The 26964-nt window shown below is 37.2% G+C and overlaps 1 protein-coding gene across 6 annotated transcripts in view; it reads left to right on the top strand.

Moving 5' to 3' along the window:
• The window catches only part of LOC132114962 (citron Rho-interacting kinase-like), a 56525-nt gene that overhangs the window by 19256 nt on the left and 10305 nt on the right, over positions 1 to 26964 (top strand). For 3 of the 6 annotated variants that reach the window (XM_059523368.1, XM_059523367.1, XM_059523370.1), the window contains exons 15-30: positions 7027 to 7224; positions 9846 to 10039; positions 11361 to 11496; positions 11582 to 11686; positions 12699 to 12839; positions 14985 to 15092; positions 15382 to 15580; positions 18084 to 18251; positions 18501 to 18524; positions 19476 to 19613; positions 20607 to 20781; positions 20866 to 20954; positions 21998 to 22102; positions 22254 to 22423; positions 23849 to 23929; positions 24036 to 24171. In XM_059523368.1, the coding sequence (XP_059379351.1) occupies positions 7027 to 7224; positions 9846 to 10039; positions 11361 to 11496; positions 11582 to 11686; positions 12699 to 12839; positions 14985 to 15092; positions 15382 to 15580; positions 18084 to 18251; positions 18501 to 18524; positions 19476 to 19613; positions 20607 to 20781; positions 20866 to 20954; positions 21998 to 22102; positions 22254 to 22423; positions 23849 to 23929; positions 24036 to 24171 (2167 nt within the window). The remainder of the gene's footprint in view (positions 1 to 7026; positions 7225 to 9845; positions 10040 to 11360; positions 11497 to 11581; positions 11687 to 12698; positions 12840 to 14984; positions 15093 to 15381; positions 15581 to 18083; positions 18252 to 18500; positions 18525 to 19475; positions 19614 to 20606; positions 20782 to 20865; positions 20955 to 21997; positions 22103 to 22253; positions 22424 to 23848; positions 23930 to 24035; positions 24172 to 26964) is intronic. The other 3 variants (XM_059523371.1, XM_059523369.1, XM_059523372.1) reach the window with 2 other exon arrangements.

Here is a 26964-nt window from a genome sequence, read left to right as displayed (position 1 = left end):
AGGTTAGTATGGCAAGATGTCCTCTTTGAATAATTTTAGATGTTGTGCTATGAGAACTAAATGAGCAAATGTTTCTATTTATTTCCGTTAACACATTGGCTGATGCCTCTTCGTCCTGCAATGCTTAACTTGTATCTAAATATCTCACAGTTTAAAAGTGCACAATGGCGTCTTCCCTCATCTTAGCTATACTGTTAGATTTCAACCTGAACAATAAGAAGCCTAGCAACCAGGCATAACACCCTAGCAACCACACAGTATTGTGCAAACAACCATTCAGAAGGCAAACAGATGCATTTTTTTATATAATCAGTGAAAGATGAAAACAAGCTTAACACAGGGCCAGAAACTAAAGCGGGTAATGAAGAGTGTTTCTGGTCAGTAGTTAAAGTGGGTCAGTATGTGTGAGTGTGGCTCTGTGCCTTTAACAGTAATGACAATAATAATGAGTGCAGAAACCTCCTCCGCACCAGAGGAGAGCTTGGCACTGCTGTGCGCCAACACACTTGGAAGATGTGAGGAAGAAAGATGGAGAACGTCACTTTAGTAGCAAACAGTAAATTCATACAGGATTGAGCCGTGGTTTAGTGGTTAGCACACATACTTGGGATGTTTTTAGCAAGCTTATTTAACTTTTATCTTAGTCTGGCTTTAAAATGCCCATTTGTGATGTAATAATATAAAGTAAATCCGAGTCATAAAACAGTAATACAGTTATGTAGAAAACCAGCAAATAATGCCTCAATAGTCCCCAAATATACTAATACCAGTGTTTTTTTTTTTTTTGTTGTACTATAATATTATAAAACAAATACTATGTGGTTTGGGATTAGTATGTTTTTGAAAGAAATGCTCACCAAAGCTACATTTAATTGATAGCTGTTTTTTATTTGAAGATATTTCAGCATCATTCCTCCAGTCTTCAGTGTCACATGATTCTTCAGAAATCATTATAATATACTGATTTGCTGCTCACAAAACATTTTTGATTATTATTAATGTTGAAAACAATCTTTTGTAACCTCATAAATGTCTTTACTGTCACTTTGGATGAACTGAATACATCTTTGCAGAATTTGATTCATTTAAATAAATTGTATTTAATTTTATTTGCATCTAATTGAATAACATCAATCAATAGACTTTCTATTATTTTTCCAGTTTCATAATGACTGGACTTTTTTATCATTATAATTTTGTAATTTTATAGATAATACATTTACAAAGAACAGTGTTTAGCAGATTACATTAGTAGACAATTATAACTTTAAAATAAATTAAATGTAATTATGCATAAGTTTTATTTGAATTATAAATCTATAAATGTCACCGTCACTTTTGATGAGTTAAATACATCATTGCCGATTTTGATTTCATTTAAATTAATTAAATTTAATTTTCATTTATTTTATTTTATAAAATTGTGTGTGTGTGTGTGTGTGTATATATATATCCACACACATCACCAGGTGAGCAGATCACTCTCTCACTATTTGATTGCTCTAGTCTTTATCCACTCATCATCATCATCCACCAATCAGAACACACGAGATCTCTTTGACCACAGCTGCTGTGCTTCTAAAGCTCTTGCAGCAGCTCAACACTGGTTTTCTCTGAGGTGGTCGGATCGGCACTCCCGAACTGATTCAAATGATTCGCGATCCCGCTTTGAACTCCCGAATTGAAATGATTCGCGAACCCGCTCCGAACTCCCGAACTGTCTCAAATGATTCTCGATCCCCAAACTGACTCAAATGATTCGCGAACCCCAAACTGACTCAAATGATTCGCGATTCCCAAACTGACTCAAATGATTCGCGATCCCGCTACGAACTCCCGAACTAATTCAAATGATTCGCGATCCCCAAACAGACTCAAATGATTCGCGAACCCACTACGAGCTCCAAACTGACTCAAATGATCCGCGAACCCGCTCCGAACTCTTGAATTGACTCAAATGATTCGCGATCCTCAAACTGACTCAAATGATTCGCGAACCCGCTCCGACCTCTCGAACTGATTCAAATGATCCGTGAAGCCGCTACGACCTCCCGAACTGATTCAAATGATCCGCGAAGCCGCTACGAACTCCCGAACTGATTCAAATGATTCGCGATCCTTAAACTGACTCAAATGATTCGCGAACCCGCTCCGACCTCTCGAACTGATTCAAATGATCCGCGATCCTCAAACTGACTCAAATGATTCGCGAACCCGCCCCGAACTCCCAAACTGATTCAAATGATTCGCGAAGCCGCTCTGAACTCCCGAACTGACTCAAATGATCCGCGAACCCGCTCCGAACTCCAAAACTGGTTCAAATGATTCACGCTCCATACTCCGAACTCCCAAAATGACTCAAATGATTTGCAAACCCGCTTTGAACTCCCAAACTGACTCAAACGAATCATGCTCTGAACTCCCGAACTGACTCAAATGATTCACAATCTCAGACATCCCAACCTGCAAAAAGTAATTTCAGGGAGGTACCCCCCCCCCCCCCCCCAAAAAAGGAAGGAAATACATCTCAGCTGTAGTCACCTTCTCAGTGAGACTTTGCTGAATGGGAGAACTGAGATATATTGGAGCAGCCTGCGCTTAGCCTCCCTAACATGTTGTGGTCCCTAACAGATATAAAAGCATAAAATATCATTTCTATAAGCTATAGGCCTAAGTAATTATTCGTTAATTATGTTTAAATATGTAGATTACTTTTACTATTTATATAAACTGCTTATACAATTTATGTAAACTGCTTTTATTTATTTTCCATTGCAACTTTAAACAGGTCTAAGGAGTTTGTTGTTTTCATGTAGCCTTGGCAACTAGCCTGAATAATATGCAGATGAAATGAAACTCACCTCAACATGCCTTTTGCAATCATATAACCCGCCATGGGCAATGCTTGAGCAAGACTGTCATTATGTTTGACACCTATAAGACAGGGGTACACTCAGTGGCGTAGCGCAAACTGCGTTGGCCCACCCGCAAGAGTGGAGGCGGGGCCCCTCACCGCATAATTAGATGGGGGATTCACCTTTTCATTCAAAATCGTGAATTAGAACTGTGGAATTTAATAGTATGTAATTATTTCGTATTTATTTATTAAGAACTTTTCACACAAAAAAAAAGAATAAAAGAAACACCAACAATAAAACAACAATTACATTAACTTGTTAAAATGCAAGGGAGCACATGACGTCAAAATATTTTTCTATCTGCAGTATACAACAAAGATTCATGACGTTTAACATTCAATAAAGGTAATATATATTACCTTTAAAATCCTCCAAAGCGCCCCTTTCTCCTAGCATTTTTTTTTTTGCGCAAAGTCCTTGACAATGTCTGTTATGTCCATCTGACGCGCGTGCTGGCTTTCAATGCTGAGTATCGCAAGTTCAGAAAGTCTGTCCTGGCTCATTGTGCTACTCATGCAGGTTTTTATTAGTTTTAGTTTAGAAAAAGATCTCTCGCCACTTGCCACTGTGACGGGGACGGTTAAGAAAAAGCTTCACCAGCTTTTTTTGCGCTCATAAGCTTCACTCTCTCTAAACAGTTGCGGAAATTCTTAATCGTGATTGAATAACAAGGACAACAGATATGGTCATAATCGCCAAACACGGTAGGCTGCAATTACTACCAAAATAAAAGTCCTATACGTTCACGTTATAAAAACGCTTTAATTATTTATTCGAGTCAATTTTTGGGGGCCCCCCACAACGCGGGGCCCCCCCGCAGTGCGTGCCCTGCGGGCCCGTCCGCTACGCCACTGGGTACACTTTCATGTAGTCTGCCGTAAAATGTGTCTTATACTTTTTTTGTTTTGTGGCACTCTCCTTCTGCCATGGTGCTCCTGTTTCTAGATAGACATAACTGTTAAATTTTGTTCGGGAGAAGAGATAAAAGCCCGCCCACACTGACAATTGAATGGTTGATTTGCAGAAACAGGCCAATCAGGATGCTCTCCGTCTTAAATGCGCTTCGCACACACGCACATTAGCACACACACGCAAGGTCTCTCGCTCGAGTCGCTCCCTCTCCCTCTCTGCCGTGCGTGCGCTACACGGTTTGAAACACAGTATCTGTTTCGCATGCGCGCTTTTGCTCGCTCGTTCTAGATTCCGGGAGATTTTAACTAATTTGCGGGTCTCAGGGAGCCGCTTTCAATAAGCGGGAGACTCCCGGAACTTCCGGGAGACTTGGGATGTCTGCAATCTGAACTTCCCATCCAAATCAAATGACACTGCCAGCGCTACTATTGGCTTAGTTCTCTAATTTCATAACATTTACTGAAATTAAGGTACGAAATGTTAACAAATAAAATATGAATATTTCCATTCCGAAATGCTTTCCACGTCGAAACATCCACGAACATAACCAGATGAGCAGATCACTCTCTCACTATTTGATTGCTCTAGTCTTTATCCACTCATCATCATCATCCACCAATCAGAACACACGAGAACTCTTTGACCACAGCTGCTGTGCTTCAAAAGCTCTTGCAGCAGCTCAACACTGGTTTTCTCTGAGGTGGTTGGATCACATCAGATTGTGGTTAATCTTGCAGATCCTGACTTATATCTACTCTTCCTCTCCCTGCAGTTTGCTAATATAAAGATTCCTCATTTGAACTCTCACCTCTTCTGTGGGTTTTATTGTTCTGGGTCTGAATTTGGGCTCCTGGGGTCTCAAAAAAGAAACATTTTCAATCTCCAAGGTGAACGTTATGACAACACACTCTTAGAAAAAAAGGGTTCATTGGGGTTCTATATAGAACCATAGAGTTCTTTACTCAACTCCAAAGAACCTTTCATGCTAAAAAGGACACTTTTTTGCACAAAGGTTCTTTAGGCTATTATTCATTCATTCATATCTTGAATTTTGTGATCATTCACAAGCATTCATAAATGCATTTGAATACACCGAATAATGCAGTGAAAGAACGCACTCAAAAAGCACACGCGCACTAGTATGACTTCATCATGTAACTTTACATTAGCCTAGATGCTTGCACTTTTTAGGCACAATTTGTTTCATTTTTGAATATACTTGATACTGTTAAAAGGCACATCAATAAAACAAAAAATACGAGTTCACATATCACCCCTAAACACGCGTGGAAAACGTAATTAGAACTAGCTACTAAATTAGTTAAAAAGGCCTATCCCAGTGTTGCCAACTTCTTTCAATGGAAAGTAGCTAAACCCTGCCTGAAAAGTCTCTAAAAGCCGCTAGATGACGTCATATGCTAATTAGCATATTCATGACGTAAGTGCGTCATATTATCTTGCACTTTCTGTGCTCATGTACTGCATTTTAATGCAGCCAAAATTCTCAATAAAACGTTTTTTATTTTTATATTTTAATGTTTCTGTTGTCCGATGACGGAATTAATATTATAATGACTGAAACGCGGTCCATTAAGACTACATAACCAGCTTTCAAAGATGTTAATCTCTGCACTAAAATCCTATTCACGACATTGTCTAATGAAATCACATACACATAAGATTAAGACAATGGTTGTACTGTGATTTTGGCTATACTTGTATGTAAAATAGAGTTAGAAGCAACAGAATATCTTTTTTTTATCTGAAAGTGCTGCTCCTCTCTGCTCGTTGAATAGAGCAGAGAGAGAGAGGCATGTGCGCGCGCTGGGAGAGAGAGAGAGCTCGTGCTCGTGCGGCAGTACCGGAGAGTCTCAGAGACTTAATAAGGTCTGTCAAAAAAAGTCGCTAGATTTGTCGCTAGTCGCTTTTTTGGAAAAAAGTCGTTAAAAGGGTCTGAAAAGTCGCTAAATCTAGCGAAAAAAAGTTACTAAGTTGGCAACACTGGCCTATCCATATACAGCTATGATTCGCGAACCCCAAACTGACTCAAATGATTCGCGGACCCGCTACGAACTCCCGAACTGACTCAAATGATTCGCGATCCTGCTACGAACTCCCGAACTGACTCAAATGATCTGCGAACCCGCTCCGAACTCCCAAACTGGTTCAATTGAATCACTCTCTGAACTCCCAAACAAAAAAAAAAAAAAGTTCCCATCCAAATCAAATGACACCGCCAGCGCTACTATTGGCTAAGTTCTCTAATTTCATAAAATTTACTGATTTTAAGGTACGAAAAGTATGTTGTTAACAAATAAAATATCAATATTTCCATTCCGAACTGCTTTCCACGTCGAAACATCCACGATATATATATATATAATATTGTTTATATAATGTTATATATATTTTAAAATTACCACATTTCTCTAAAATAGCAATCGGGAAGTCGTGGCCTAATGGTTAGTGAGTTGGACTCCCAATCGAAAGGTTGTGAGTTCGAGTCTCGGGCTGGCAGGAATTGTGGGTGGGGGGAGTGCATGTACAGTTCTCTCTCCACCTTCAATACCACGACTTAGGTGCCCTTGAGCAAGGCATCGAACCCCCAACTGCTCCCCGGGCGCCGCAGCATAAATGGCTGCCCACTGCTCCGGGTGTGTGCTCACAGTGTGTGTGTGTGTGTGTTCACTGCTCTGTGTGTGTGCATTTTGGATGGGTTAAAAGCAGAGCACGAATTCTGAGTATGGGTCACCATACTTGGCTGAATGTCACTTCACTTCACTTTTAATTTTCCATAAATATTTCCAGTTTGACTGGACAAATATTTTCATTATAATTTTGAAGTTTTATAGAGAAAACATTTACAAGGAACAATGTTTAGCAAATAAAATATTTAGAGATTAGTAGATGAGTATAACTTTTAAGTCAATAAATAAATTGTATTTGAATACAAATAAATATAATTTTTACGTACTGTAAGTGTTTTATTAATGTAATTTTTAGAATTACAATTATTTTGTTACATTATGTCTTTACTGTAACTTTTTATCAGAATCCTTGCTGAATAAAAATATGACTTTTTTCACAATATCTCGTACTTTTGAATATGGGAGTCTAGCGTGTATGTGTGTACTATACCTTTACCATTTAATGCCATCTTGGTTCTCTTACATAATCTCTGTTGCACCTGTCTCAGGTGATCACGGATCTGGAGGAGCAGCTGACGCAGCTGACGCAGGAAAACTCTGAGCTGAACCGACAGAACTTCTACCTGTCCAAACAGCTGGACGAGGCCACGGACGAGAACGAGGACAGACTGCAGCTCAAGGAGGACATGGAGCGCCTGCGCCGGGAGGTGGCCGACCGAGAGATGCACCTCAACAACCAGAAACAGGTAGAGTCAACACACACACACACACACACACACACATCGGCAGGTGTGTGAGTCACAGACACATGTGGACGCAGCAGGAGAGAGACGTGGGCTGCACTTAAGAGCCCACCGCAGGTGATGAGCACCGCTTTAACAGATGCCGCTCTCTCTGAGAGGATGTTTAGCTGTCAATAGTGTCTCGAAAATGAGTGCATTGTAAGAATTTAACAAATTAGGGGGCTAAAAGGCGTTATGTAAAACATCTATAAACTTTATTTCTACTTCAGTATTCTCATTCATTGGAACTAAACTACAAAAGTCAAGCATTCTGGAATTTAGGAATAATAATGACCTGTAAATATGAATATGTGAATAATAATGACGTAAACATTGTTTAAAGGTTTGAGCTCGGTAGGATTTTTGAAATTATTTTGTATTTTTTAAATAACGAACTAATACTTTCATTAAACAAAGACACAGTAAAGACGTTACAAAAGATTTCTTAAAAAATTTTTTTTAATTTAATTTAATTAGATTAATGTCATAGCATTATAATGTAATATCATACATTTTTTTTTATAAATATCTGACAATTTAAAAATGGTCCCTTCCAGGCCTGGGGAAAAAAAAAATATATGTATATATATATATATATATATATATATATATATATATATTGCAATTTTAAAAAGTAAGCTATTTTAAATTGCAATCATATTTTACAATATTACATTGTGTAATGTTGCAAATAAATGCAACCATGGTGAGCAAAAGAGACTTCTTTCAAAAACATAAAGGTGTCTTATCAACCTCAGACATTTAAACTGTAGTGGTCATGTAATTATTTCTCAGTCTGATGTCAAAAAGTTATGGAAGTTTGCAATGCATCATAAATGCATCATAAATGCAGTATCTTTCCTGTGGAAGACTTTTATATGTTATAATATAGTACAGTATGTTTTCATAATTTCTCATGATATGGCTGTTTTACGGTTTGACAATTAATGTAACAACACACGAACATCAAATCACAGCTGTCCACTTCAGTGCCAAAACAAAGCCGTTTAATTAGCTGGAAAATGATGCTCGCAGGTTCTATTGTTTTGTGTGATGATGCCGCAGCGAGATGAGGAGAGGTGTGTGTGTGTGTGTGAGAGAGATGTGATGTGGGCGCGTGGGACGCGTGTGTAGGTGTGCAGTCATTGCTGTTGTATAACAGAAGCGGATGGTAATCATAGACGCTGGTAGGAGGCAGAGATGTGTCATATTCACTCGCTGCTCCCCTCTGCCCTGCCAGCGTTGGACTTCACAGGGGCAAAAGCATGCTGGCTATATTTGGAGACTCTCTCTCTCCTTCTGTGTCTTTCTGAAGCTTGCTAATATCCAGTCGTGCCACTGAGATGCACATCTGCCCGATTCAAGACACCCTCGATCCCCCCGCCGGCTCTCAGGGGATCAATTCCAGTTGGCAGCGACTCTGAGATCCGGACCTGCTAGTGAAATCAAAAAGAAAAATCTGCAGCTTCCTTTCTGCATCTGTCAGCATAATTTCGCTGTCATATCCTGCCGTTCCTCAGATGCCATCTGTTGGCTTTCAGCAGATGTATTGAATAAGTGGTCGATGATCTGTTTCTTTTTTTAATCAAGGTTTCCACCATCACAGAGAAAACGGAAATATCTGGCCCTTTTAAAATGGCCATTTCCAGGCCTGGAAAGTCTTTAAAAAAGATTTCAAATTGAAATATAAATGTATAAAACCTATAACTAGTACAGTCTTTAAAAATCATGGAAACTTCTATAATAACAATAAATGTAAATAAAATTATATTCAAATTATTTAACTTTAGATAAACTTAAAAAAAAAACATTTATTTAAAATGTAATTCATTAGAATAAAATATTAAAATAAAATGTATTTGATTTTTAAAAAAATGTATAATGGAAATAATGGAATTTAATAATGAAATTAAATGAAATTAATTTAAATTAAAATTATTTAAAATGTATTTACATGCAATATTTTTCACTTATAAAATCATATAAATGTCCAATAAAATAGAAACCTCTATAATGAAAATAAATGTAAATGAATTAGATATGATGTATTTAACTTAAATTATAATTGAATTAAAATTAAATTGCATTTATGTAAAATTTATTAAGATTAAATGTATTTCAACTTATGAAAAAAAAAATATATATACACATTTTCCAGACCTGGAAAAGTCTTGGAAATTAATAAAATCCTTTAAAAAAAAAGATGGGTGGGAAACTTCTAAAATAAAAAAAAATAATAATAATGCAAGTAAAATTAAGATGTATTTAACTTAAAATTAAATTACATTTGTTTAAAATGTATTTAACTAGTTAAAATTACAGTCATCTACAATCTCTAAATATTTTATCTGCTAGACATTGTTATTTGTGAATATATTCTCTGTAAAACAAAATAATTAATTTATAACCAAAAATACTTATTTATAATATTTAATTATTTATATATTTATAAGTAATTATGAACAACTTGGACAAGTCAGGAAAACATTACATTTAAGCAACAATATTATCAGTGTATTTCTATGCTACAATAGTCCCCATTGTGATAGTCTGATGTTATAGAAATGATGTGCTTGTGTGTGTAGAACATCGAGACGCTGAAGACCACATGTACGATGCTGGAGGAGCAGGTGCTGGAGCTGGAGACGCTGAACGATGAGCTGCTGGAGAAGGACAGACAGTGTGAGAACTGGAGATCTGCCCTGGAGGAGGAGAAGAACCAGGCGGAGCGCCGAGCCAGAGACACACAGAGACAACTGGACAACGAGAAGCAGAACAGGTACAGACACACACACACACGTTTGCACTGCGAGAGCTGGACGACAGCTGGACAATGCCAGAGTTAGTGCATGACACAGACTCCTCCGTTATGAGCCATCAGTTTGAGTCTGGGTAGTCAAGAATAGCATTTCAGTTTAGTGGGTTGATTGTGATGACCTTTATTTACAGTATATAGCACTTTATACAATACTGATTTGACTTGAGATTGTTCCAAAGCAGTTTTACAGTGATAAACAAGAAAATAGTGATTCAGTGATGCAAACAAAATACAACTTTACTGTGAGGCAGCTCTAAAAATACATTAGTGAACCAAGGATTCTAGCCTAGCTTTATTCAATGAAAACAATGAAATATTTTTTTATTTACAATGAAACTATTTTTATATTATAAAATAGATGATGCAAATAATATAGAAAAAATATACATATATTATTAGTAAATAAAGTTATACATAATTAAATAAATTTATCAGGCCTAAATAAAAACAATGAAATATTTGTATTTTATTTTACATTGAAAATATTTATATAGTGTAAAATAAATTATGTATATAATATAGAAAATGTATGCAAATATTATTAGCAAATAAAGTTTAATTAATGTCAAACCCATCTCTTTTTATCAGGTTTTTATTGGTTTCTGGATTTATTCATGCAAAATTAAACTTAATAAATAATAATATATATGTAATGCAAATAATTACATTATTTTATTGCATATATTTAGGTAGGATATATAAAATAATATATATGTTCTGTATAAAGCCTTGCTCCAAAATATTATTTTTCATTGCATATTGACATAATACATCATTTGGATATGTCATTTGCATAACATAACTAACTAACTAACTAAATAAATAAATATAAATTTAGTGGGTTTATTATGATATCAAAGGACTTTATAAAAAGCTTTATACAATGAAAACTTAGATATATTAAATAATAATATAAAATATTTTATATTGATAATTAATAAATAAATATAGAGATAAATGAAGGCATGATAAAAATGTTGACATTAATGCAAATATAAATGAATGCACGTAAATATTTAATGCAAATTATCATGCATTATTAAATAAAATGTCTGAAATTCTAGCTATGTATATAGCTTTCAAAAAATGTATTCTTCTGTGATATACTTATAACTATTGGACCAAAAAAAACTAGAAAGTGTGTTAAAAGTATTTTTTAAATGTCCACAGAAGTGCCCGTGGTAATATAAGAGTTACATAATAAACATTAAGAATAGAGATAGAAACACGGAGTAAGAGACACTTTATTATTCAATAACTCTCTCTCGCTCTCGTTTTCTAGACTCCGTGCAGAGCAGCGCAATTCTGAGTCTCGTCAGTCTGTTGAACTGGCGGTCAAAGAGCACAAAGCTGAAATCCTGGTACTGCAACAGGCCCTGAAAGACCAGAAACTCAAAGCTGAAGGTCTTTCTGATACTGTAAGTGCGCCAGTGCACATGTGTGTCGCTGTGGATAAAAGCATCTGCTAAATGACGACATGCATACTCACTCTGTCTTAATCAGCTGAGCGATCTGGAGAAGAAGCACGCCATGCTGGAGATGAACGCGCGCAGCCTGCAGCAGAAGCTGGAGACGGAGCGAGAACTCAAACAGAGGCTCATGGACGAGGTGCTTCGCTTTTCTAGCACTCAGAATACATAGTTGCCAAATAAATGAAATATTTGAACTGAAATCACTGCGTTTTGACAGTGTTGTAAATATACCAAAAAGAAAAAAGAAGAAGAATATTTGCTGTTAATACACTCACCCTCAGGCCATCCAAGATGTAGGTAACTTTTTTTTTTAAAGAAGATTTTTAGCTGAAACCTGATTCATAATGCAAGTCAGCGGCTGCACATTTTTGAGAATTAAAAAAAGCAAATCAAGGAAAACAACGTTAATACACGTGGTATTTGCCTGATTACCGGTAATAATATTCAGTTTCTTGCACAGACTGATTGTTTCGCTTCATAAGACCTCAATATATCATCAGGATCCATGGGTATACATTTTGTGAAGCCTGTATGTACTTTTCTGACTCTCAAAGTGATGGTAGCCATTGACTTGCATGTTCTGAATCACCAAGGACCACAGTTTCAGCTACAAATCTTCTTAACTCTTCTACTGAAGAATAAAATCACCTACATCTTGGATGGCCTGAGGGTGAGTACAGTAATAACAAATTCTCATTTTTGGGTGAACAATTCATTTTAAGTGTCTTTTTGACTGATTTGTAGTTTTTACTGAACATTAGTTTATCTATTGTTTATAGAGAGACCTTTTTGAAGGATATTGGTTGACTTGTGGCTTTTTTTGAGAACTTGAGCTTAAGTGAGACTTGATTGTTTGGAGACATTTAAGAGGCCGTTGTGTTAACCTTGATTCGTTGCAATACTGAGGTGTTAGTTTTATTTGGATTTTAGGACTAGTTCATCTCTGAGCGAGTACAATACTTAAGTACTGTTAAAATCAGATACTCTTAGACCTTTTCTCAAGTTGTATTGGTGACTTGTAACTTGCAATGGAGTGTTTTTCGCTGTTTTACTCAAGTAAGATTTTTATGTACTCTGAGTTTTGAGAGCTGTGTAATCGTGCATCTTTATCATAACCAGTGTTATATGACACCATCTTTTTCTCTCAGCAAGCCAAACTGCAGCAGCAGCTGGACATGCAGAAGAGCCACATCTTCAGACTGACTCAAGGACTTCAGGACGCACTGGATCAGACGGACCTTCTGAAGACCGAGCGGACGGACCTGGAGTACCAGCTGGAAAACATACAGGTGCATGCATGCATGCAAATATTAACATGATTACTCATGCTAGGCATGTGGCATGTGTCCTGTGCAAAGTACGCACAATTATCTGTCCCCAGATGAGCAACCACAATAGTTCCTCTGGTGCAGGGTGTTCTGTTTGATAGTTTCAAGTGATGAATTACACGAAGTGAATTCTGTACTCTTAATGTTCAATATTTAATTGGACTTTTTTCAATATTTGATTGGAATTTTTACACAAAAATGGTTTTAAAAACCTTTATTTGAGAGATTATAACTTATCTATTTACTGAACTAAACAGGCATAATGCAGCATAACGCCCACTGCATACTATTTGTAAAAATAACTTTATTTGCTGCACTGTATTCAGTATGTTGTTTCAGGATCATTTTAGTATTATCAACACACTATTATAGCTTTTATCAATATTTTTTTTATTTTGCATTATTTATAAAATTACGTTTTTGTCATTTGTGTTTTTGTAAATTATTTATTGTATTTAATGACTATATAGTTTTTCTATTATTTTACTTCATTCAGTTTTAGTTTGTTATTTTGGTACTTCAGCGTAAACTAAATGAATGTCACCTTGGCACCTAACTGACATATTTGATTCAGTTCACATTTGTTTTATTTCAAATAATAAAATAAATGGTTTTAATTAAGTATAAACGAAATTTGACCCTCTAACACTTGCACTCTCTATTTTGATTCTATTCTATCTACTTGTTTTCTTGTTATAATTAAAAATCGACCCTCTATTACTGGTGTAATCTACTTTTGTCTTTTATTTATTATGAAAAAAACTCGATCCTCTAACAATAGCATTCTAAATTATTTTCTGTTATATCGACAGTGTATTTCAAAATGTATATTAATAATAATAGTACTGAAATACTTAGACTGAAATATTTTTTTTATTTAAGATTAATTTCATGTAACACTTTTTTTAAGGATTTTAATTTTAGTTAATAATAAATCTGTTGCTAGTATATACTATTCTAATATCAAGAAGCCATATCAGTGATCTTAGCAGCTTATTTGTACTAAATTTGTGCTAAACAGATCATTTGTGCTTAAATTGTACTAATCTAAACTGACTTAATCGATATGAATAATACTAGTAATTTAAGAATTGAATTTTGGAATAACTATAGATTTTTCATATAATGTTTATAATAAAACTAATATTTATAATAATATTATTATTGTTTAATTTAATTTTATATTAGCTTTCAAAAGTTAGGACACTTTCACACTTGAAAATTGGATTAACCCCATAACTGTCACTCACGTTTTTGAAGATAGACTTGAATGTGCATGATACAAACCTACATTTTTATAATAATTTATGACTGAAAACATTTTGTAACATGATATTGATGCACCATTTAAATGGTAATGGAATGTCTGCTTTTAAAATGGGTTTTAAAGGATGAATTTTGAGATTTTAAGTTTTCAGTCAATATATAATTTCTGATGATTTCTAAAATGTAATAGAGAAAAAGGCAACGAGGAAGTCTTTTTTTTAAACAAAGGTCAAAACTCCTGTTATAATGTAGATTTTTGAGGGTGCACTCTTGTCATAAATTAATCTATTTCTTTTCCTGCATCATTTTTAACAAAAAACATTGGTAAAATATATATTTGGAAAGTTAGACCTTTCCAACGATATTTAGTTTGTCAAGATTAGATTTGATTGTAATATAGTAAGGTAAACCTAGGCGTCCCGTATTCGGGACGGGGGGTGACAGTTAAAGGGTTAAATAATGTAAAATTATAAACCTTATTTTACAGTTTAAAACTGTTGCATTCTACATACTGCATACTGTTTAAAAATAGAGAGTTTCACTTTATTTTACAGTACATGTACTTACATCTACTTATTGTGTACTTACAGTGTACTTATCTAAGAAAGTTGTGGTAATACAAGGTAACTACATGGGGTAAGGTTAGGTTTAGGGGTAGGTTCAGGGTTAGTACCTAGTTATTACATAGTTATTGTAATTACTATAATAAGTACCTAGTATGTACACGAGGAACAGGACTGTAAAATAAAGTGCTACCATATAGTATGCGGTGAAAAGAATGCTAGTGATCTGTTCCAAACACAGAGGTGTGTTCTAATAGCAGTGTGGCTCCCTCTGCAGGCGGCGTACTCTCACGAGAAGGTCAAGATGGAGGGGACCATCACCCAGCAGACCAAGCTCATAGACTTCCTGCAGGCCAAGGTAGAGCATCCCTCTAAGAAGAAAAAGGTCAGAGTCATCCGCTGTAAATTCACTTCCTTAACTAATCTGACTAACTGCTTGCTGAGCTGCGTATTAGGTGTACCTGGAGCCTCACTCGTGAATAACCGCATACTAACCGCGTCATCCGTCAGAAATCTCTTATATATCCTTATATGCAGACGCCCTGAGTAAGTGAGCTGTAGAAAGGGACACCTGATTTGACTGGATGTGTAGGGATGGAAAGGCAGGATAGAGTCCTAGCGTGTCTGTAGGTGTGAGCCTGGGCCATTCACTAGGTCTCGTGTTTGGGGTGCAGGGGCTGTTCGGCGGCCGGCGTCGAGAGGATCTGCTGGCAGCGCTGGCAGCGCAGGGACAGACGCAGGTGCCCGCTGTGCCAGCTGTGGCCCCTGTCCCCCTGCAGTACAATGACCTGAAGGTGGCGCTGGAGAAGGAACGTGCTCGCTGCTCGGAGCTGGAGGAAGCCCTGCAGAAAACACGGCTGGAGCTCAGAGAGGGTGAGACGCTGGTTCATACAATCACGCTGCTTGCTTGTTTTCCTCGAAGCTGCAATGAAAGGAAACTAAGTCTTTTTTGTTAACGACACAAAAGCAACATGAAAAAAAAAACCATTCACAGAAAACTGTCCTTTTGCTTTCCTCAGAAGAAAGTAAGTCGTGTGGTTTAGAAATTGCATGTAAAATATTTTAAGAGTTTAGAGGACTTGAATTATGACTAGAAAGAATGATAAATACTGACGATAAATTCTATTATAACTCTATTATAATAATCATGTTTTTATAGGTTATAAATTACAACATATCTGCAATTATTGTAATATACTGTACTGTTTGAAAATATTGAGGGTTTTTTAATAATATTATTAATACTTAAAATATTAAAATGAATAGTTTTATTCAGCAAGGATGCATTTATTGGATCAAAAGCGAAAGCAATATACAACCCGAATTCCGGAAAAGTTGGGACGTTTTTTAAATTTTAATAAAATGAAAACTAAAGGAATTTCAAATCACATGAGCCAATATTTTATTCACAATAGAACATAGATAACGGAGCAAATATTTAAACTGAGAAATTTTACACTTTTATCCACTTAATTAGCTCATTTAAAATGTAATGCCTGCTACAGGTCTCAAAAAAGTTGGCACGGGGGCAACAAATGGCTAAAAACGCAAGCAGTTTTGAAAAGATTCCGCTGGGAGAACATCTAGTGATTAATTAAGTTAATTGATATCAGGTCTGTAACATGATTAGCTATAAAAGCTTTGTCTTAGAGAAGCAGAGTCTCTCAGAAGTAAAGATGGGCAGAGGCTCTCCAATCTGTGAAAGACTGCGTAAAAAAATTGTGGAAAACTTTAAAAACAATGTTCCTCAACGTCAACTTGCAAAGGCTTTGCAAATCTCATCATCTACAGTGCATAACATCATCAAAAGATTCAGAGAAACTGGAGAAATCTCTGTGCGTAAGGGACAAGGCCGGAGACCTTTATTGGATGCCCGTGGTCTTCGGGCTCTCAGACGACACTGCATCACTCGTCGGCATGATTGTGTCAATGACATTACTAAATGGGCCCAGGAATACTTTCAGAAACCACTGTCGGTAAACACAATCCGCCGTGCCATCAGCAGATGCCAACTAAAGCTCTATCATGCAAAAAGGAAGCCATATGTGAACATGGTCCAGAAGCGCCGTCGTGTCCTGTGGGCCAAGGCTCATTTAAAATGGACTATTTCAAAGTGGAATAGTGTTTTATGGTCAGACGAGTCCAAATTTGACCTTCTTGTTGTAAATCACGGACGCCGTGTCCTCCGGGCTAAAGAGGAGGGAGACCTTCCAGCATGTTATCAGCGTTCAGTTCAAAAGCCAGCTTCCCTCCAAACAACGTCTATTTCAGGGAAGGCCTTGTTTATTTCAGCAGGACAATGCAAAACCACATACTGCAGCTATAACAACAGCATGGCTTCGTCGTAGAAGAGTCCGGGTGCTAACCTGGCCTGCCTGCAGTCCAGATCTTTCACCTATAGAGAACATTTGGCGCATCATTAAACGAAAAATACGTCAAAGACGACCACGAACTCTTCAGCAGCTGGAAATCTATATAAGGCAAGAATGGGACCAAATTCCAACAGCAAAACTCCAGCAACTCATAGCCTCAATGCCCAGACGTCTTCAAACTGTTTTGAAAAGAAAAGGAGATGCTACACCATGGTAAACATGCCCCGTCCCAACTATTTTGAGACCTGTAGCAGAAATCAAAATTGAAATGAGCTAATTAAGTGGATAAAAGTGTAAACTTTCTCAGTTTAAATATTTGCTATGTTATCTATGTTCTATTGTGAATAAAATATTGGCTCATGTGATTTGAAAGTCTTTTAGTTTTCATTTTATTAAAATGTAAAAAAGTCCCAACTTTTCCGGAATTCGGGTTGTATATATATATATATATATATAATGTTTTACAAAGAAATTATATTGCAAATAAATGCTGTTATTTTGAATATATAACATTCATCAAAAAATCCTAAAACAAAAATGTATCATGGTTTCCACAAAAATGTGATATTTTTTTAAAAGATAAAGATACTTTTTATTGCATTAAGGATGCATTAAATTGATAAAAAATGACAGTTAAGACATTTATAATGTTACAAAATATTTATATTTCGAATAATTAGAATGATTTCTGAAGATCATGTGACACTGAAAACTGGAGTAATGATGCTAGAAAATTCAGCTTTTGATCGCAGAAATAAATTACATTTTAAAATATATTCAAATAGAAAATAGTTATTTTAATTTGTAATAATATTTAACTATTCTTACTGTATTTTTTGATCAAATAAATGCAGCCTTGGTGAACAAAAGAGACGTTCGAACGGTAGTGTAATATAAAGCATTATTGAAATGCCACAACAAGCAAACGTGCCACACACTCTGGGTAACATTCTCAGACGTGCTGGTTTTCTCAGTCGTCTCACTGTATTCTGTCCGCTCAGCAGTTCAGTTTAATAAAGCCCTGGAGCACAGTGGTACTCCAGCCACTCCAGGTCTGGCTCGTCAGCAGCTCATGATGTCCACTAAATCCAACAAATCCCCCGAGCACCAGCCCAGCAGCGGCCTGATGTCGTCCAGCTCCGGCCGCAGGAAGGACGCTGCCAATCCCGAAGGTGAGAACAGAGACGCAGAGCTTTGGCAACCTTTTTAATATTCAAAACATAAGCAGAACAGGTCCTTCTTGCCATTTCATTTCATGCTATGAAAAGAGAAATTAAATCAGAAGCTTGTAGGAAAATGCTGATGTGATGCGTGATGCTGTTTCAATATAAGATGAGGAGACTGTGTCCTCTGAAGGACTCCAGAAATGTTTTGGCTCATTTCTGTCCACACTCACTGTCCTCTCTGTTGTCGTTCCACAGAAATAAGGAGAGTCACTTCTGAAAGTAAGTTCTTACATAACAGGCTCAGGCGGCCCACTCTCAAGAAACCGTGCCATTTGTGATTGAAATATCAGGATTTTTATTTTATTTAATTATTTACGCTTTCATTTCTAAAGGTTACTGATGAGCCTTCAAGGTGAGGCTGATATATACCTAAAACTCATGAAATACAGATAAAACTGAAACAGAAACTTCAGTTCTCATATTATTTTCTCGAATATAATGTCAGAAAGGTCAAACCATTATTATAAAATGGGGAAATGTATTAAAATAACACCTTTTGCATTATTACATAAAATGCATAAAGCATAAAGTGTGTGTGTGTGTGTGTGTGTGTGTGTGTGTGTGTGTGTGTGTGTGTGTGTGTGTGTGTGTGTGTGTGTGTGTGTGTGTGTGTGTGTGTGTGTGTGTTTTAAATCTGACAGTGTTCAGTCATGGCAACACAAATGGCACTGTTTTCTGAGAATGAAGCAGGCGTCTCCCCCATATCTTTTCTTTCTTGATATGATCTTTTTTATCCCTGCAGAGATAAGCTCTCTGGCCAAATCCAAACATGTCATTCAAGAAAACACATCAATTGAAGTCTTTTGGCCATCCTACACTCAATATATTGAATGAACATGAGCTGTATCAGGTCATCATGGTTTAATGGTTGATCTCCAAAGCTCCTGCACGCAGATCTGTCAGGACACTGAGCTTATCTCGTATATATGGCCATACTCCTGCTGTATGCCATGCGGAATGCCAGAACTCCGAAATCCTTGCATGCTCGTGCCCAAGCTACCAATGACAGCTTGGACAGTGCAGTGAGCTGGTTTCACCCTCTGGTGGAGAAATGTTCCCAGGAGAGGACATTTTCAGCTTGCTTTGGCCTGTTTGCATAAGATTTATAGACGGGTGTAAGAGACGCAAGCCTGTTTTTAAGAGAGTGTGTCTGTCTGTTTGATCCTGTAGAGTACACCAGACGTGTGAAGGACAGGATTCATCACAACACTCCTCACCGCTTCACGCAGGGACTCAACATGAGAGCGGCCCGCTGCACCGTCTGTCTGGACACTGTCCATTTCGGACGGCAAGCCGCGACATGCATCGGTACGGATCTCATGTAAACTCTTTCCAAATAAACTATCAAGTCAGGATGTGCCGATAATACCTTTCCCATATAGATTACGATAGCGATACTTACTGTATTTTTTTTTGTATTTGGGGATACCAGTACAAGTATTCACTTCATTGTACAAATACTGGGTGGAAAAAACACACTGAAAAAATGGTAACATCTAAATTAAGTCAAAATATTATTTAACCACTGAATCAGCCTAAATATATTATTTGTACAAACAAAACAATGTTTTTATGGGTTAAACTAGCTGGAAATGGAGTGGAAATAGCTGAAGTCACAATTACAGGTTGAAAGTTTGGTTGGCTTAATTTTTGTAAACAAATGACTCCTTTAGTCACTTTCGTGCTTAATTATGCTTGTTAACCCTATCAAACCTGAAGCTAAAATAAGTTGTTTTTACATCTATATTTTACATGTATATTTTAAATGACATGCAGGAAAAAATAAAAGGCTAAATCGTGCGCATGATTTAGCAAATCGAGGGAACGCAATAGTAATCATGAGCACGTTTTAGTACATTGAGAGAACAAATTAGTAAATCGTGTGCACAATTTATGTATTTTTTCTTGCATGTCATGTGTGGGGCTCTGTAATATATATATGTTTTGTATATTTGTATATTTTGTGTCATTTCTTCTGAAAACACATGGCCTTTAAAATATAAATATATACTATATTCTATTTCTAATTTAAACATTATATTTTATCCTCTTTTGGAAAGTCACACGGAGTTTTTTTTTTTTGCATTTGAGCCAATGGGAGTGCAAAAAATGCTTTGTTGTATTGTCCATTCACCACTATAGAAGATACTATAATGGCTTGTGCTTCTGAAAAACACAGAAATGTGAAAAGGGCCCACTGGTGTTTTTTAATAGATCCCTGACCAGGTCATCCTGGGTTAAAACTGAAGCTGTTGATCCTCTTTCTGTGTTGGTTTAACCATCATCTCTCTCCTGCTTTAGAATGTCACGCTTTGTGCCATCCAAAATGCTCCCCGTACCTTCCAGCCACCTGCGGCGTACCCACCGAATATGCGCTGCATCTGTCCGAGGCTCTGTGTCGAGAAAAGGGAAGCACGTCCGGCCTGAAAGATGTCGGAGGACACATGAGGCTGGAGGGATGGCTGAAGCAGCCCAGGTGAGCCGTGTACCAAGACCATAACCAACATCAGGAGAAAAGCAAACACTAAGTGTACATGGTGTTGTGGTTGTCCTCCTGCAGAAATGGGAAGCGTGGCCAGGGCTGGGAGAGGAAGTACGTGGTGCTGGATGGATATAAAGTCATCACGTATGAGACAGAGCCAAGAGACGGTCTGTGAATGTTTATATTTTTCCCAATGTTCACTAGTTCTGTTTGCACACAGCATGTGTTCATCTCTGTTGGAAAATCTTGAATCTTATTAGCTTAACCTGTTCAAGCCAGTTAATGGATTGCTGTAACTTGTTTTTGCTGAATCTGGGTGGTTACCAACTTTACCAAATTAAGTTGGTAGTTCCTCCTGATCAACAATCTAGATATCTTAAACCAACTTAAGGAGGTCTGACGGTCTCCCAACCAAAGCAGTTGATAAAAACCCCTTTAAAACCATCAATCCAAACCAGACTGTCCATCAAAAACTGGGTTGATGGCACTGTCACAAGTGATCCAACCACACTTTGCTTGTTTTTATTTATCGGACTTCCACTTATTCAAACCTTTTTTCTAATTTATGTACTTGTATATTGCTATTTTTTATTTATTTATTGAATTTAATATTCTATTCTACTCTATTCTGTGTACCAAGGGTAAAATGCATTTTACTGCACGTTGTACTGTGTATGGTTGTGTTTGACCAAACCAATTTGAATTGGATAACACCAATTTAGGTAGGGCTCTACAGTTTTTGGAAAACATGGATGGTATCATGGAATGCAGTCGTAAAAATGGAATTTAATTTATAACATAGAATGTCAGAATTCGACAAATTTGCAACGAATGGCTCAAAAGAAGGTCAGTATACTTAAATCAAATGGCGATGTCGAAAACTATCTGTAAATGAAAGCACAAAAAGACTTCTGAATCCTGAATATGAATCCTCTGTGAGTCTCTAAAAAGGCACAGGCGTGTGATTTTTCATACTGAAGCGCATGACGCTTGTAATGTGTTTAGCGTCTGCCGACTCACTAAATGAGGACATAAATAGGGCTCTTCTTTTTTTTTTCCTGGGAATGGCTGTAAATGACCAAAATGGACAAGCTAGAAACTATGTTAAACTAGTAATATCTATTAGTTTTATCTATTTTCCAGCAGGGATGGAATGACGGGTGTGGAATGATGTCCCTTGATGTGACTGATGTATAATCTGTCTTCTCAGAGTCGGTGAAGCCGCTGGATGAGTTTGAGTTGTGTCTCTCTGATGGAGACGTGACTGTTCATTCTGCTGTCGGTGCTTCTGAGCTGCCCAACACGACCAAGACAGGTGATGTGTTACGTGTGGAATTGCACTGTACTGTACTATGTGTGTCCTTACTAACTTTTTTGGTATGCTGATTGTCAATTCAGAAAGTAGCCCATGTCCAAATGTACAGTAACATGTTTTTCTGTCTTCTAACATAACTGTATGTGTTCAGATGTGCCGTATGTGGTGAAGTTGGAGTCGTCTCCGCAGTCGACATGCTGGCCCGGTCAGACTCTGTACCTCATGACCTCAGGGTTTTCTGAGAAACAGCGCTGGGTGGCCGTGCTGGAAGCCATTGTGGCCAGCAGTCGTGGGGCGAGAGAGAAAGCCGAAGCAGACGCTGTGAGTGAGAGGAACCAGAAACACCCACAGGCCGTTCATAGTGACATTTAAAGAGTCAGTGCAGTGACATGCAAGGCAGAAACTGTAGGTTTGTCTCTTCTTAGCAGTACAGCTGGATGCGGGGAAACATACTGATAACAGGGATGCAAACTCACCATGGGTGAAAAAGTTAACAAAGACGTGCAACCCCCACCCAAAAAAAATCTAATAAACGCTTATGCTATTTAAATCATTTATTATCTTTTAACTCTACAGATGTGCAGTAAATACACTTTAAAGAACTTTTCTTTAATGAAGATGATAAGAAAAAATCCTGGTGGAAAACAAAGACTAAAGATGAAAATTACTTAATTATTATTATAACCAGCAGAGGATCACTCATTAGCTTAGTTGCCATTTCCACTCCCTATTTGTTTGGAGTTATTATATAATGACTATTTTAACTTTTTTTTTTTTTTTTTTGCTGAAGTATAGCATATACAATTAAATAATAATGCACTAAATATTGAGAAATATTTTTTTAGATTTAATTAAAAAAATAAATACTTTGTTTTAAACGTTATTTTGACATCGGCCTGCCAGATGTTTTGTCAGATGTCATCACTGTCAATCAAAGCAATGACTTGTAGAACAATTTAGTGTCTCTCGTCAATTTTTTTACACTCGCGTTGTCATTCCTGAAACACTATATGTGGACATTTGGTTCTCTTAGACAAGCAAAACTTTTCTTCAAATTATGAATGGATTATTTAGAGAAACCAAGCAAAATGCACTTGCCTTATGGTGCAACTGACCGATATTACTCATGCGAATACTCCTGGTATAATCAACTATACACACAATCAGCCTCTTATTTACTTTATTTATCAGTATAATAGGAAGATGTGCGAGCATGTAGAACTCTGTAAACTTAAATGAGTTTAGAGCAGATTCTGACTAACCTACAGTAAACACCTCTGATTGGCCATTGTGTTCAACAGAGATGCCTGTGATTGGCTACAATACTCAACACTGCAAAACACATTGTAAATAGAAACTTTTTTAAAACACAAGTATTTTAAAAACTGACAAGTTTGCATCCCTGCTCACGGTCTCCAGAGTCCTCGTCTCCTCAGCTCACCGGAATGAGATGCAGTCCACAGAGAAGTTATGCTGTTGTCATGTTCGCACACGAGACACGTTTATTTTATTTTATTATTTTTGTTTGTATTACCTTGTATGTCCAAAACTGTCACTTATCGCAAAAAAAATAATTAAAAAAATAACACATTCTCATCGGATCAACACGAATCTCATAGGTGACCATATTGATCTCAAAAAGGTGAGTTTTCACCGAATCTATGTGCAAAGTGCATAAAATGAAAAATTCACTTTTTAAATATATTTTTTTCATATCCTCATGCTGGTGTTTTTGGATCTGTTCAGAAATTGTTGGGTAACTCCTTACTCAAACTAGAAGGAGATGATCGCCTGGATATCAACTGCACCCTCCCACTGACTGATCAGGTACCTGTGTCATACACAATCGCTATGATTTTACAAGATTTATTTCATTATATTCAGTCTATATTTGTTGTAGTCTGATATACCATCATTTTATTATTGTCATCAGATTGTATTGGTGGGCTCTGAGGAAGGTCTGTATGCCCTGAATGTGATTAAGAACTCCCTCACTCACATCCCGGGTCTGGGATCCGTGTTTCAGATCTACATCATCAAGGAGCACGAAAAGCTGCTGATGATTGTGGGTGAGCATAAATCATGAACCTTTACTGTCGGTTTCAGAAACCAAAACTGAATGACGTTGACTGAGAGCCCTTGCAACAGGACACAAAAAATTAGCATGGTATTCCGTTTTTTATTTTTATTTTCGAACATGATAATATCAAGCATTTGTGTACTAAGTACCATGATAATGCTATTTTATTATTTAAAGTACTCCTACAGCTCAAACAGTAAAGTATGGTGCTTGCAACACAAAGAACTGTGTAAATACCTTGATACATTAGTATGCTAATTATTAGGTTAAAATACCATGCTATTATATTTACATTTAGTCATTTAGGCTAGCAGACACTGTTATCCAACCAACAAAAGAGCAACAACATTAGTGCGGTGACAAGTCCTGGTTTGTGTAACACAGAACACGTAGCAAATTTTTATTTTATTTTATGTAAAATAGAAAAAGAATAGTGAAAGCTAGTGTTAGAGGGTAATTTTTTATAGTAAAAAAAGAAAAGTAGATAGAATTGAAAAATAATAGAGAATGCTAGTGTTAGAGGGAAATTCTTTTAAATACATAAAAAACTAGATCTAATAGAAATTGATTTTGATTTGATTTGATTTTAATTTTAATGACCACACAGCCAAGCTGGTGTAATTTGTTTTCAGTACAGCTCTTTGGTACAGGTTCCAGCATTACATTAAACAAACAATAAACATATAAATTAAAATAACATACATATACATACAGACAAACACATTGATACATAATAATACATAAGGGGTCATGCTTAATTCACAGTCCTCAGCGTTCAGAGTTCAAAATGTTTATTGCTATTGGGTTTTTGAAGCGATTGTCCTGTAACGCCTCCCAGAGGGCAGTAGCTGGAAGGCGTAGTGTGCAGGGTGGGTTATATCAGAAATTATTTTGTGGGCTCTGCTTAGTGTCCGTTTGTGGTAGAGTGATTCAAGGGATGGTAGGGGTGAACCAATGACTTTGGATGCTCTGTTGATGATGCGCTGTAATTTCTTCCGGGAAAGTGTGTCAAGACTGCCAAACCAAACTGTGATGGATGTGGTGAGGATGCTTTCAACGATGGCCGTATAGAAGCGGAACAGGAGATGAAACCTTACTCTGAACTTCTTGAGCTGTCGGAGATGGAAAAGTCTTTGCTGGGGTTTTTTGTCGATATGATCTGTGTTGATTTTCCATTTGAGGTTGTTGCTGATATGGGTCCCAAGGAATTTGAATGTATCAATGATGGAGATGGGTTCACCTTTCAATGAGCACTGGAGTTTTGGGGGATGGCTGACGTCTTAGGTCGACGATGAGTTCTTTTGTTTTTGATGTATTGAGTAGGAGATCATGGTCTGTACACCAGGTCACTGCTTGGTTGATCTGTGCACGGTATTCGGTTTCTTGGTTGTTGGTGATGAATCCTATGATGGTTGTATCGCCCGCACTATGGTGTGATGTGAGTTGGTTTGTCTAGAGAGAGAATAGCCAGGGTGAGAGAACACAACCTTGAGGTGCACCTGTACTGTGGAACAGAGGGGAGGATGTATAATTGTTAATCTTTACCTTCTGTTGCCTGTTCCAGAGAAAACTGTGAATCCAGTGACAGATGCATGGGTCGATATTCATGTCCAGTAATATATTAAAAAGTTTGGCCGGGTTTATTGTATTGAATGCAGAACTGAAATCCATAAACAGGATGCGGGCATATGTATTTGCGGACTCAAGGTGGTTCAGTATGTAATGAATTGCTAAGTTGACGGTGTCCTCAACTGACCTGTTGGCTCTGTATGCAAATTGGAATGGGTCCATGAGGGGGGGTGGTGACGGTTTTAAGGTGATTGAGTATGATGCGCTCGAATGATTTCATGACTGCTGATGTCAAGGCAATAGGTCTGTAATCATTGAGGCAGGAGATGGTCTTGGTCTTAGGAACCGGGATGATAATGGATTCTTTGAAGCACTTGGGTACTAAGTTTTGACAGAGGGAGGTATTAAAATGTCGGCGAAGACCCCAGCCAGTTCTGCAGCGCAGTGGTGGAGAACAGTGGGGCTGATGTTGTCTGGGCCGGGGGCTTTACGGATATGCATTACGGATAGTTTGTGTTTCTTATGAACAACCAAAAGTTATTTATCTTAATGCTGTATATTGAGCAGCGAATAATGCAAAAGCCATATACTAGATACATAGGCTACATGAGGAAAAAATGCATTGCTGGTCGGCATCACCTAGTGTGCAGGCGTGAATTAGCAGAAGGCGTTTCGCGCTCGATGTGAAAGCAACGTTGAATGAAAATAAAACAAGTAGATAGAATATAAATTGAATAGAGAGTGCAAGTATTGGAGGGTCAAGTGAAGAGATGTGTCGTTTATTGATGATGGCTATTGGCTAAAGACTCTGCTGCTCTGATTGAGTTGGACAGGTCATTCCAGCAGCAGGGAACAGTTAAGATAAAAGTCAGTTAACGTGATTTTGTGCCTCTTTGGGATGCACTGTATTGTACTGTTCAATTGCAGAACACAAGCTTCTGGAGGCACATAAGTCTGAAGTAATGAATTTAAGTGTGTAGCGCTAGTAGTTGTTTTGTAGGCAAACAGATCACAAGTCCAAGGTTTCTGGCAGTTTTTTAAGGAGTTATGGTTGATGGGCCTAGCTGGATGGAGAAATTGTGATGAAGTGATGAAACCTCAAACAGTTCTGTCTTGGCAAGGTTGAGTTGAAGTTGATGGTCCTTCCTACAGAAACAAATATCTGTTAGACATGCTGAAATGAGAGCAGCTTTCGTCAGATAATCAGGGTGGA

Source organism: Carassius carassius, chromosome 34, assembly GCF_963082965.1.
Source record: "Carassius carassius chromosome 34, fCarCar2.1, whole genome shotgun sequence".
Taxonomy (NCBI): Eukaryota; Metazoa; Chordata; class Actinopteri; order Cypriniformes; family Cyprinidae; genus Carassius; species Carassius carassius.
This window is presented reverse-complemented; position numbering and strand designations above follow the sequence as displayed.